This window comes from Elaeis guineensis, chromosome 12 (assembly GCF_000442705.2).
Source record: "Elaeis guineensis isolate ETL-2024a chromosome 12, EG11, whole genome shotgun sequence".
NCBI classification, from domain to species: Eukaryota; Viridiplantae; Streptophyta; class Magnoliopsida; order Arecales; family Arecaceae; genus Elaeis; species Elaeis guineensis.
In genome coordinates, this window is record NC_026004.2 from 8837220 (window position 1) to 8849882 (window position 12663).

Sequence of the window (12663 nt, forward strand, 5' to 3'; positions counted from 1 at the left end):
TCCTCTGTAGTCTTGGAGGTCTCCCATCGAAAGCGCTGGATCCCTTGGGCCACCTGAGACCAAAAACGAAAAGTCTCAGTCAGCCGGAAACTACTACGAGTAGTGGAATGGCCCGATAACAAGTCAAACGGCCTTTGCTGCGGACGATCGAGTTTCAGAGGAAGATCGGGAGAGGAAATCTTGGATGGAGATGGACGACGGAAATCCTCTTTAGAAGATGATGATGAAATCCTAATCGGCTCTTTACCTTTCTCTTTCTCACTCGTCTTTCCCTCTTTAGATGAACCTAGTGACAACAATAATGCCTTCGACTACAAACTGTTCGAGGATGCGACCTAATACTAACCTGGAAGCTTGACATAAAATTTTAGCTACTGGTCATGAGATCCCCTGATGCTATTCCAACTGAAAGCAACAATACAGAGCACCTCATAAGCTAGAGAAATTGGTTCGCCCATCCAGTAGCATATCATGGCATGACTCACACATGTTCTCTCACCAAAGCATGCTTAATTGCAGAGTTCTGATTGAACTTGTTGCTATAATGTACAGTATAAAGGGGACCACAGGAAACATAATGTTTTTACTCATCTTTCACCCTGGATATCAAAAAGAAACAAAAAACAAAAAAACAAAAACAAAGGAGCTACAGATTGCCGCTGCAACCTTCTGACATGGATGGGGTCTACTCTTAACAAATATGTTGGAAGGCCAGTCAAGAACCTGCCTTGTTTTCAAGATGAAGGTAGATGTTGGTGCAAAGAATCATAAAAACTGAAGGCTTGATAACTTACATAACTGTCGAAAACTTCATTTTGAGACTATTAGTTATATTTTGGCTAAATGATTGAATCATCTTGGTGATACCTCATTGCAAACCCAGAGTTGAATTCGATGAGCACCAATGCATATCAACAAGACAATCAAAACAACAGTGAACATCAAATTATACTTTAACTAGAAGCAATTGCTTCATTAAACATGGTTTTCAACATCATCACTACCATTCATTTGACTGGATTCTGCATATCACAATTAGTATTAACTTTCATTTGTCCTTGAGATATATTGCACACAGCAGCAGGTGCAAGGCACCAAAGACAGTAACATGGAGAATCATTTGCCGGTTGCAGGAGATCGGTGAATCTGGCCCTTGATTTTTCACAAAATTTGAGGGACTTTGCAGCATTTTTTTCCACTTCTCTTTCTTTTCTCCGGCAGAAAAAACTTCCAAAAGAAAAGCATGTACATGGAGACCTGCCAAAAAATGTACAATAACTGGCCAAAGAGAGGAACCTCATGACCAGAGCAGGCAGATGATGCCATAAAAGCATCAATGTGATTCTGTCAACTGCTACTCTGAAGCAATGGTTGTGGCTCTGCCCTGTCATCAGCCTGAGAGCACAGGAGTTTCTGGAGAGAGCGGTACTGAAGGCGAACACTCTCTCCACTGTCAAGGATCTTGAGGAGATACCTGCAAGTAAATTTATAATTAGATACATGGTTTTAGAGATTTGTTAAGTTTTCAACCTAACACATAACATACTTAAAACTACAAAATCCCTGCAAACTTACCAGCCATTCAAGCATTGGGATGTGATCACTGCTTCCTTTCCAACAAACTTGTCAGGGGTCCTCCTGTTTCCCTGTATATTTTGTACTGTCAGCACTTTTTCTCCACAAGTGCATCAAACTACAGTATGAATAGTAACTTGATGATGACATGTTTGTAACAAAAAAATTTACCTTGATCAACACTTTCTCATTGACTGCAAATGGGTATTGAACTCCTTTCAGCGGTCTAGGGCCATCACCATCAGCTGGCACCTCACCATTTTCCTGATAATTTTACAAAATCAAAAATAATTAACAATCATAGAAACTTATATTGGCCATCAAATACAGCTTTTTGCAATGGATCATCAAACATGTACCTTGCCTATTCTCTTCAGGGCATCCATGTGTTCACCTATTTCTTTCCTGCGTTTTCGGAGAGCAGCATTATGGAAGAGTCTCCTGTCATCCTCCATCTTCACTGCTGTAGCTGCAGCTCTCAGAGCTGTAAGAAAAAAAGATGACTACAAGAAGTTAACAATTAGCCAGAAATATAGGAGGATCAAGCTTTACTGGAAAATCTTGCACAAGATCAGCCTGTACCAAAGTTAGGAACCAAGGACTCAGGATCTATTTCTGCATTGCATAGAGTACACCTAGCCTGATTGAGAAAGAAAGTATCAAGAGAGACATACATTAGTTATTCCTTTATCCAGATAATGTGTTCTGCTGAACAAAGAAATTGGAAGATATGAAACAATATATTTACAAAAGAAGCCAGTGTAAAAATATACAACAGGACTTGAATTTTCAAATTTATACTAGAAAAAATAGCACCTATACCAATACAGAGTGAAGTTAGTTGGCTAGCATTGCAACAATACCACCAAAGTTACAGATTATACCCTGGTGGTAGTGACGGGAATACTCCTAGTGACCTTTTTCCCAAATCGCAGATGCATTTCCAAACAAAGCCAATAAATAGCCCTGGGTCTTTTTATTTATTTTTTTATTTTTTTTGGTATATACGGGCGGTCAAACTTCTCTGATGTGAGAGCAGCCCAGAAAATCAGAGTAAAAAGATCCTGCAGGGCCAGTGGACAACTCTCACCCTATCGCTAAGCCCAATCTCTGGAGTGCTCCGCTACGTAGCCCTGGGTCTTGTAGCCTAGAATCCTCTTACATTCAGACGACATCACTTTTTTTCAACTCCCAATATGCTTTGTTTTTACCTCTCATGCCATTTCTCCTACTATAACCTATACTGACTCTTCTCAAAAAATTGCAGTTTAAAAAGAGAGCAATTACTAGACTGCAAACTTAATCCATCTTAAATTGAGAACCGTAACTTTACCCAAGTAAACAACGTTCAGTATTGCTCCCACTTTTCCTATCCTACACGTGTTATCTGGCTAGTTATTTTCTGTTACCTATTGGAGGCTAATCTAAGGAGTAACAATTTTATTTCAAGTATGAAAATTGTATGTGTACTTTATATACTGATGATTCAGACCATAGATGAAGACTGAAGGAGAAGGATACACACATACCATTTCTATAACTTTCTTCAACATGTCGCCACCAAATGAATGTCCACAAGAGACAACCATAGCATCCTCAAGGAAAGCACCACTGCAACAACAGATTGACCAAATAAATCCATAAGAAACCTTATCATGTTAGCAGCAGCACAAAATTGGGCACAAATCATCCAAAATTCACTTGGTTGCAAAGCAGCCAAAGTAGATTAATGCTTGCAGCTTCTCTACTCTGCCAAACGTAAGCAGAAAATATAGCATTTGAATAAATCTGAGTGCTCTATTTCCACATGATAACTACCAAAATATGCAAACCCATCCATTTTGCAGCATGCATTACACATATTGAAGAATGAAGAGTTCAAATTCTAAAAGGTAAAGAAGTTACCTAAAAGAAATGCCACGGTAAAATATTGAGGTTCTAATGGAAACTAAAGGAAAAAGTTATCTGGTTCTTGAATATCTTTTTCGAGGAGTCGCAAAAGATCAAGATACACGAACAGAATAAAACCAAGGAAAAATATGCCTGGCTTCAACTGAGCTGAGAAAAGGTATATTGGCGGTTAATGATTCTATAAAAAGATAAAGAAGATCCAAAACACCACTCAAGCCACTCAAGACTAAGAAAATGAAACTAGAGATGTAGATCAATGTAGCTGCACTAAGTTTGACATAATTCAAACTAAATAATTGATGAAAATAATAAAACAGGGACATGATATCTCAAAGAAAAGGAAAGATGGAAATATCTTTTCTAGAAGTTTTTAAACAGGGACTGGATATAAGATAATCTAAGAGAAACTACAAATGGGTGCAAACACGTACAATGGGTCAATGGATAACTAGACCAGAGATTCATTTTGAGGAATGAAAAAGAATAAGGTACTATGACTAGCTGAAATCATGTTAGTTTTGTTATTGACTTATCCTTTGAGATCTTGAACACGTAGAAGATGACACCGATTTTAGAACTACTGTAGACATAATATACCCATTTACTGAAACAAGTGGACTGATAAAATTGTACCATTTATCATGAAATTGAACTTATGAGGCAGACTTTAAAATTATGGGATAGGGTAACAAAATAATGTCCACAAATGATAAGAACCAATCTGATTTTTCTTCCTCCTCCATGGTACGATGGTTTGCAAAAAGAAGTTATGAGAAAACATCTAAAAATAAATAAATATAAATGTAGCAACAAAACTGAAACTTACGATAGCGGATCTGAGAGGACGCTTCTCAATGATGGTTCCCTAATGAGATTATGATCATTGCATGCCACCTAAGAGAGAAGTCCAAACAGAAACAGAAAGCTGGAAATCATTTATATGTTATCAATATACAAAAAATGCTAACTGGCATGTTAAAATTGCGAGACAGTCACTAGCATGTGATACATGGTAAAATGGAATACAATCTGTGAGAAACAGTACTACACATTCTATCCAAACATACGATGACAATGTTCCTTACCGCTCGATTAACATTATTGGATAATATTAGCAATTTAGAATTGCTTGTTACTTATTTTTATCCTCTATCTTAATTTTTTTATGCAGTGGTGAGGATGCGAGAATGCTGTGAACATGGCCAGACAAAAACAACAAGATATGACTGTACGCACAAAATACATTATCTTTTCTAACTATTCATTAAAAGGTCATCAAGCAACGGTTCATGATGTAATTGTTATTAATGAACCCTCAGGAGCTGTGCAAGGCATTACAAGTAATGCACCTAGAAAACATGAAGCAATAAGCCATTAAAGGGCATAAAGTAATGTTAACTCCTAAGTTTGAGAAAAATGCATGGCATGATGGTAATCTATGAGTTGTGGTTCTGCTAAAGAGGAAATGATAATGGAATAGGAACGATGTCTAAGTAACATGATGGGCTTTGTCTTCATTCTTTTCTCGAATTCTAGATACATTCCTCTGTTCTCTCTCTTTTCATTTTCTTGCTCTTCTTTTCATCCTTAACTTTCTTTTTAGCCTTTGTTTTGCTAGAACAGACTGAACTGGCATCCCTTTTTTCTTCACTTCTGTTTAGACCTCCTTTCTTTATACTCTCTTCATGTAGGATTCCAACTTCAGCTATTCCTGATCATTATGAGGATGTATGCAGTGATTGTAAAGTTGTGGAGCACTAATAACATCAGAAGGTGCAATCTTTATCAGTTGTCATAGATCCCTCTTACATCCTTAGCTTTTTCAGATGTTTTCTGATGTTTTCTTTTATCCAAAACTTCCACCTAGACCTGTCCCCACTCTCCTAGCCCTAGAAGTCTAGAACCCTAACACTTTTGGCTCCAACCAAAAAATGATGTTTTTCTTTTTTGACATAAATACTTTGGATCAAACCCTTGGACACCCATTGAAGCCAACTCTGAAATGATTTATCTAGTTTCTAGCTAGAATTGAAAATCAATTATTATACTTTTTTGCTTCATCTATAACTGTCCAATACTAATCGTAGAACTTGTACAACTTCTAGAACCTCCACTAGTTAGGATATCAGTCTTCTATAACAATAGCAATTGTAATGTTCCAGAATTTTTAGTCAAACACTATAGAGCAGCATGTCCTATTTTCCCACAATTAAGGATTAGACAGTTCACAAAGTGAAGGAAAAAGGAAAAAAAACAATTCATATGGATATAGGAGATGCTTAAAATAGTAAACTCACATAAGTATTATCAGGAATGGTGCACACAACATCTTCTTCAGCAGACAAGTCATCCATAAACTGGCTCACAGATATTGGTTGGTAACTTTGTGGGATTACATGGCCAGCAGCTGCAATTGGGGAGCAATCCAATATAGCATTGCTTTGAGGCATTAGTCTAAATGTCAGTGATGCCCTACAAAAAGAAAGACAATGGTTAGGTATTATGAATAAATCAACTATCAAATGCACAAAGTCATGAATTGTCTGCTTGACACTTGACAGTACATTATTTCGTATAGAAAGGCCAAGGTTAAGCAAAATTATGTTCATAAATTAATGGCATATTAAAGTAAATGCAAACCTTCCACCAGTCATCATTCCTGAGCAAGAGTCAGCAGTAGTCCTATAAGAAGCAGCTGGGCGAAGACCAGCAGTAGCATGACTAAGTGCCCTTCCCGTCACCAACAATAGGTCACCAGGACCTGAGCCCCCATCTGCTAGGTACCAATGACCATTTGGGTCACAAACCTATCAAAGAAGTAACTAAGCAAATGATTTCCAGGAACGTAAGTAGCCAAATGTAAAAACAGTGAAATAATGATGTATGATGTAAAAGCATACCAGCTATCTTCCTTATATTTAGAGAAGTTTTAGAGGTAAAACGGGAAGAGAGAAAGGAAAAAAAAAAACATTGGCGAGTGAAGCCTACTCCAGAACCTTTTGACTACTAATTGCCCAAAATTCATATGTTACCGAAAAAAAACAGCTAAATACCTGGATCCCAGGACTGTCAGAAGCAATTAATGTCAACAACCCCTTTTCAACTTCATTAGCCAAAGATTTCCCTCCTCCAGTATGCCCCTTGCCATTCTGTAATGAGGCATGAGAACAAGCTGCAACCAACACTGATGACGAGACCTCATTGGTAGGTAGTGGGTTATCGTCAAGCAGATGGTTGAAAACACTGCCAGAATTTCTCATCATCATTCGCAGGAGAAAATCACTAAAAACAATTTCAACCAGATGCAACCATTCCATAGACAATAATAACATCCACAAACACTATCTTACTCGCTGCGTAGGCGAAGATGCCTTGCTATTGCACACAGTGCAGCACGAGCTGCCTTTCCCATACATCTGAAAGCATCACTCATGCATGGGGGTGACAAGTCCCCATCTTCCAAAGCCCTAACATACATTACAATCAAAACAAAGAATTTTAATCAACATAAAATATAATTCACCCAATTATCAGTAAATTTTCTTAAAAAATCATGACACATTGTACAGCTGCACGGAAACATTTTGCCACAGTTTATAACCTTTGCTTTCGATCAATACAAAAAATAACCCTTCTCTTAACTCTAGTGACAGTCACGACAAAGCATCAAGTGGCTTGAAAAATGAGGATTTCTTTTTCATCCACTAAAAGTGTTTGATGTTGACAGACACTTGCATACAGTAAGGTGTTTTACAAAATTCTTCCAGTTCTTATATTTCGGCCTCAAAAATATATAGTGCCAAATATCTTTTTTTATGATATGATAGTGCCATGCATCTTTATTTATGATACACATATACAGTTAGCTCTCTTTTTTTGAGAAATACAGCAGGAATGTCACCTTCCATGTTTGAAACTGGAACCCTTGATAAGTGCATAGCAACAGGCAGACCCATGTCTCTTTCATTGGCTATGCTTAATTTTCTTTGAACACATATGTATATAATTTAATTTTCTTTGAGCACATATATATAGAATTTCTACTTTGCTCAGGTATGAAAAACAAGCATGTGAAACATCAGGAAAAAGCATTTAGCTAAGGAGCAGAATATCAACATACAGTAACAGGAAAATGGAGTCTAGCAATCCATCTACACTCTCAGCAAAACACCTATCCTTAAATAAGGTGATTAAACAACTCATCCACTTAGTCCTATCTGTAGCCAACATGTCCATCTTACAATGCCATCTCTAAAGACATGAAAGCTAATCCTCCCATCAACATGTTCCATCACATCAGAGCCATTGCAACAGCATCCACGATTCATCATTATCAACTCAACATACATCACATCTGGCTCCTTCAAAGCTTGTAGAAACAATTGTGCCTCCTAAAAGTCATTGAAGCCATGGGATGAGTGCCTAACTGTAAATTGTGCATGAGCCAATTAAATCTCAAAATTCCTAGCAAACACCCATCAACTTGTCATTTTAAATACATCCAAGGGGGTTCTGAACAAACACTAGCAGCAAGATCTTTGACTTTGACATTCTAATTTACTATAACTATCTATATAAATTTGAGCAAGCACATCAGTTGAATAGTCCAAATTCCATAACACAGACTGATGGAACTTGATGGTGCAAAACATGAAACATCACCTCAGACTCCAAAAAAACTACATATTTGTAAGTATGCCAGATGATAGTCTAATAGTTTAAGGGTGAAAGAATCTTATAAACTTGGTATAAAATAAAGTGAATAACAAAACATCTTGTTGCATCACTTTTAATTGATTGGCCAACCATTGTATATAGGTGTTCGGCAATCCTCTAAAGAATCCACAAAAAGTGCAGGCCTATGGCATAACATGGCCCATGAGCACATAATGCCGAACATTACCGAAAATAACCTACAATCATTCATGGCCCTATCAAGGCCTAAGAAAAAATAGGAGCTTAATAAAATCCAGATAACAAGACCAAGGAGATCCATCAATACCAGTAGACCTAGTTAAAGAACTCCTCTACATGCATAAAGGTTTTAAGTCAACAACCACATTTCTATTGTTTTAAAAAATGGGCTGGGCGGCCATCTAGGCACCTACATTAAGCAGGTTGGGCCCCCAGTTGGACTAGGCCAGCTGACCCCAGAAATCAGTGTGCCACAAGGTGGGTGCATAGGCCGAGTATGAAGCAGATTTAGGTTACTGAGTTAGGTACCAATAAATTAATAGACCCCAAAAGTCTCCAACTTTACCCTTTCACCTTCCCTAATCCCTCCAATTACTCTCCCTCGCATTTCGTCCTCTCATCCTATCAACTAAATCCCAGCCAATCTGATCGCCTGGTGGGAGGGTGTCATTGGTCAGCGGTGAGCAGTGAGCAACAAGCAACGAGAAGTGACCAAGGTGGCAGAGTGTGATGGTTCAGATGTGGAGATGGCACCATGACAGGGAAGCCACTAGGGTGGAGGTGGTAGTCAAACAATGAACAGCAAGGGAAGGTAAGCTTATTTGTTGTGCTTTCTCCCTTCTATTTCCTTCTATTTTCCCTTTTCTTTTTTTTCAAAGAGGTGCATGGGGCTACCATCAGCAGCAGTGATTGCAACACCACAAGGGATGATGGGGTCGTTATACTGCTTCTAGTGGTGCCTGCAACACCACAAGGGATGATGGTTCTACCGCTGCCATTGGTGCAGTGGTGGTTGTGATCAAGCACCCACCTTGCACCTAGCACTGAGTGCCACACCAAGCTGCCAGCACTCCCCTAGCCACCAGCCTCACACTTCTATTCTTTTAAAACTTAGCATATAACCAAAGAGGTGATAGGATCTAGGTGACAAACTAGTCCAAAAACTCCAATAAATTGTTGACAGAACATTCTCAACAGAACCAAAAAACCCTGAAACAGTAATCCCTTTATCACGCTTCACTCATCAACATGTGTCTAGCAAAAAACATAATATATACACATCTGCAAACAGAACGCTAAAAGCAAACCTCCTAAATAAGAAATTTTATGAAAAATCCTTATTTGAACAAAACCAATTAAGCTTGTTTAACCAGCTTTTCTATGAAACAATTAACCAAAACTGTGAGATGACCACTAGTATTTCTGATGCTTATTATGCATAGCAGGGATGTCTTGAAGAAACAATGTTGTTTGGGAAATGTCAAAAAAGTGGCTTCCAAAATGTACCCACAAATCAAAAAAGTAAGTTGAGAAAAGGGAACAAGCATAAACCCATGCAATACAAGAAATTAGAAACCAAGGTTTATTCCCATGATCGAGGGTTGTGCACATGAGTCCACTTCTAATGCTTGCTCCCATCGGAGGGAAAAGTTCTCTGAAGTCTGAAGTAGAAGTCTTCAAATCCTCTCCCATTCAAGCCTCCATCAACTTTAATTTAAAAGTTTGTCCAGTGCCCAAATGAATGTTGCAAAATGTTATGAAGATTAATTTTCAAATTTATCATGCACCATCTAGCTCCTGTCACTTCTTATGCTCAAATCATAGTTAGACTCCTCTTAAGATCTGTCCTCTTCTCATAACAAGAAAGAAATTCATAGTCACCTAAATGCTCCGTAATACTTACTGGCATACAAACATGCATTGATCAAGCATTTGCTCAGAACAAGGGAATGTCCAGTTCTTCAATAAATAAAAGTGCTTGTAATCAAACCCAAATTAGGAACCAATTTTCCACCTACCCTTTCATGGTATGATCAGATACTTCAAGGTCCATAGGGACACCTGACCAAAGATTTGAAGTTACAGGAAGTTAAGCTACAATCAAAACAAGCATGCACCTAGATCAGAAATGCATGCACCAATTTACAGCTCCAATAATATTTGGCAAAGGCAATCTGCAAAGCAGAAATATGCACCAGCAATGACCCATTGTCAAAAGATCCATCTGAGGTAATCTCTTTACTCATAATTATAATAATTCTAGAACAACCATGCCTTTGGATTGTTCTTTCAAGACTGGATATCTTCAGACATATACACATCTAATAACTCACTGCCACTGTAAGAAACCAACTGATCCAACGTCAGCAAGTACTCCGGTAATCTGACCTAGAAGTTGCTTGCAGCAGACTGAGACTGGTATTTTCTTTTTTTTGTCTTTTGGCACAAAGTGGCTGCCCTAGGACTTGAGCCTGCGCCATTGCGCTTGTCAGCCCAACACCTTAACCATTGCACCAAGCAACGATCCCAACATTTTGGAACAATAAAGTTCCTTTTCTTTTTTTTTTTTGTATTAGTATCATAGTGACAGCTAAAAGATTAATTCCCCCCGGGGGAAAAAAAATTATTATAATTAACCCAAGATGAATTCTTCCTCGAATTCGATAATTTCAGAAATCGCGAACCCAAATTAAAGAAAAAAAAAAAGAGGACTCAAAAAACTAACTTTTTTACAGCTTTGCATCAGTTTCCTACCTCCCGGCGCGGTAGATGTAAACCCCGCGGCTCGATTTTCCCCAACCGACCAATCCCCCACCGCCACTGCTGCACTGCGCTCTTGCTTTAAAGTACATCCTCACCGACTCGAGAGCACACCGTACCACCACCGCCTCCTCCCTCCCGAGTTCGATCACCGAGGCGTTATGCCTCATAAGCGATCCAGACAGCGCCTCCACCGCCCTAGCGTAAGCAGCGCCGGGCGCCCCCTCGTAGGGTGCGATGTCCGCCAGCCTCACCCTCGCGACGGGCGTGCTCTCAGCCGGGTCGAGGCCGGATGGCGGGAGGCGAGGCGTGGAGCCAGGAACCGGGGGAAGGAGGAGGAGGCCGAGGGAGAGAGGGGAGGGGAGATGCGATTGGAGGGGCACCGGCGACGAGCGGGCGGCGGCGGAGGAGAAGGAGGAGGGGGGAGGGCCAGAAAGGGAAGCCGGGGACATGGAAGTGGACATCGGGACCCGGGGGCCGTTCATCGGACATCGTGCGGTCGCCGGGAGGGTTGGAGATCGGGACCGACTAAGGGTTAGGGTTTGGAGGGAGTGGATCCATGACGGACGACGGGCATTCCGAGGGTTTGGAGCGACCTTTGCTCTTTTTTTCTTTTTTTTCTTTTTTTTTTTTCTCTGCGACGGAATTTAAGCTCTTCTTTTTGGTCGCCTATTTGTTTTCCTTCAATCTCCAAGGGAAAGGGAAAGGGAAAGGCAGCGGGTTGTTTATATTCGCTGACGGAATTCTGGACTTCGTCACTCCATGCTCCGGTTGCTGACGTGGCGACATGAGGACTTGCAGTCTATAAATATGATATAATTTCTCCATCATTTGGCTGGCAGGATTACAATTTTTAAGACATGAATAATGCTTTGCGCACCGCAGCCGTATAACAAAAATGCACCATTTTATTTTATTGGCCACATAGCCGTTATTTTTCATGTTTTTCCGTTTGAAATTTTAAATAATAAAAATATTTTTTAAAAAAATTATAATATTTTATACAATCATATTGAAATTTTTTATAGTTAATTATAATTTTTATATAATAAAAAATATAATTTTTTTAAAAATTATTATAAAAATAAGATATTTTTATTATTAAAAATTTATAAAATTATTAAATGATAAAAAAATTCTAAAATATTTTATAATTAAATTTAATTATAAAAAATTATAATTTGATCACAGAATGTATAAATTTTTAAAAATAAAAAAATATTTTTATCAAATATTAAATATATATTAAAAAATGATGGTTAAGTAGCTCAATAAAATTGGACGGTATATTTTTGCTGTATCTTGTGCGTGCCAAGAGACTTTCCCTTTAAAGGCATACCATGCGTGTTATTAACTTCTAACGTATTGGGCTGGACAAGCGCTTAATTCGTCCTGTTAAAGGAGGATGAGGTTGGGCTGTGTAGCCCACCAGGCCTAGTTGTCCAAAGTTTCCCAGTTGCACTATGAAATCTTTGGGGCAACCAAACCACCCCAACGTGCACGGAGCCAATCACAGCTGCTGATTTCTATGAATCCTATTCATCAAGTACATATCTTGATGCATAATTATAGGAATCAATGGTTGTGCTTGGCTGTATGCGCGGCCACAAGATGGATATGGACAATAATTTCTCCTCCCCGCCCCAAAAAAAAAAACGCACACACAGAAAAACTTTCATGTCAAGCATGCTTTGCAAGGTATGAGATGATGGAGTTGAACAA

The 12663-nt window shown here is 38.8% G+C and overlaps 1 protein-coding gene across 2 annotated transcripts; it reads right to left on the reverse strand.

The window, feature by feature from the left end:
• Positions 1-935: 935 nt before the first annotated feature.
• On the reverse strand, positions 936-11646 carry LOC105055393 (uncharacterized). Of its 2 annotated transcripts, none has more exons than XM_010937183.4 (12): positions 10936-11646; positions 6837-6953; positions 6540-6729; positions 6127-6293; positions 5784-5958; positions 4313-4380; positions 3105-3186; positions 2158-2215; positions 1935-2059; positions 1747-1839; positions 1576-1646; positions 936-1474 (listed from the first exon to the last, which is right to left on the reverse strand). In XM_010937183.4, exons 1-12 carry the CDS (start codon positions 11424-11426, stop codon positions 1348-1350), a joined length of 1764 nt encoding a protein of 587 aa, XP_010935485.1. In that variant the 5' UTR covers positions 11427-11646; the 3' UTR covers positions 936-1347. The 2 variants fall into 2 exon arrangements, with proteins under 2 accessions (XP_010935485.1, XP_029123494.1); XM_029267661.2 differs by lacking the exon at positions 10936-11646 and adding an exon at positions 10200-10242.
• Positions 11647-12663: the final 1017 nt, after the last annotated feature.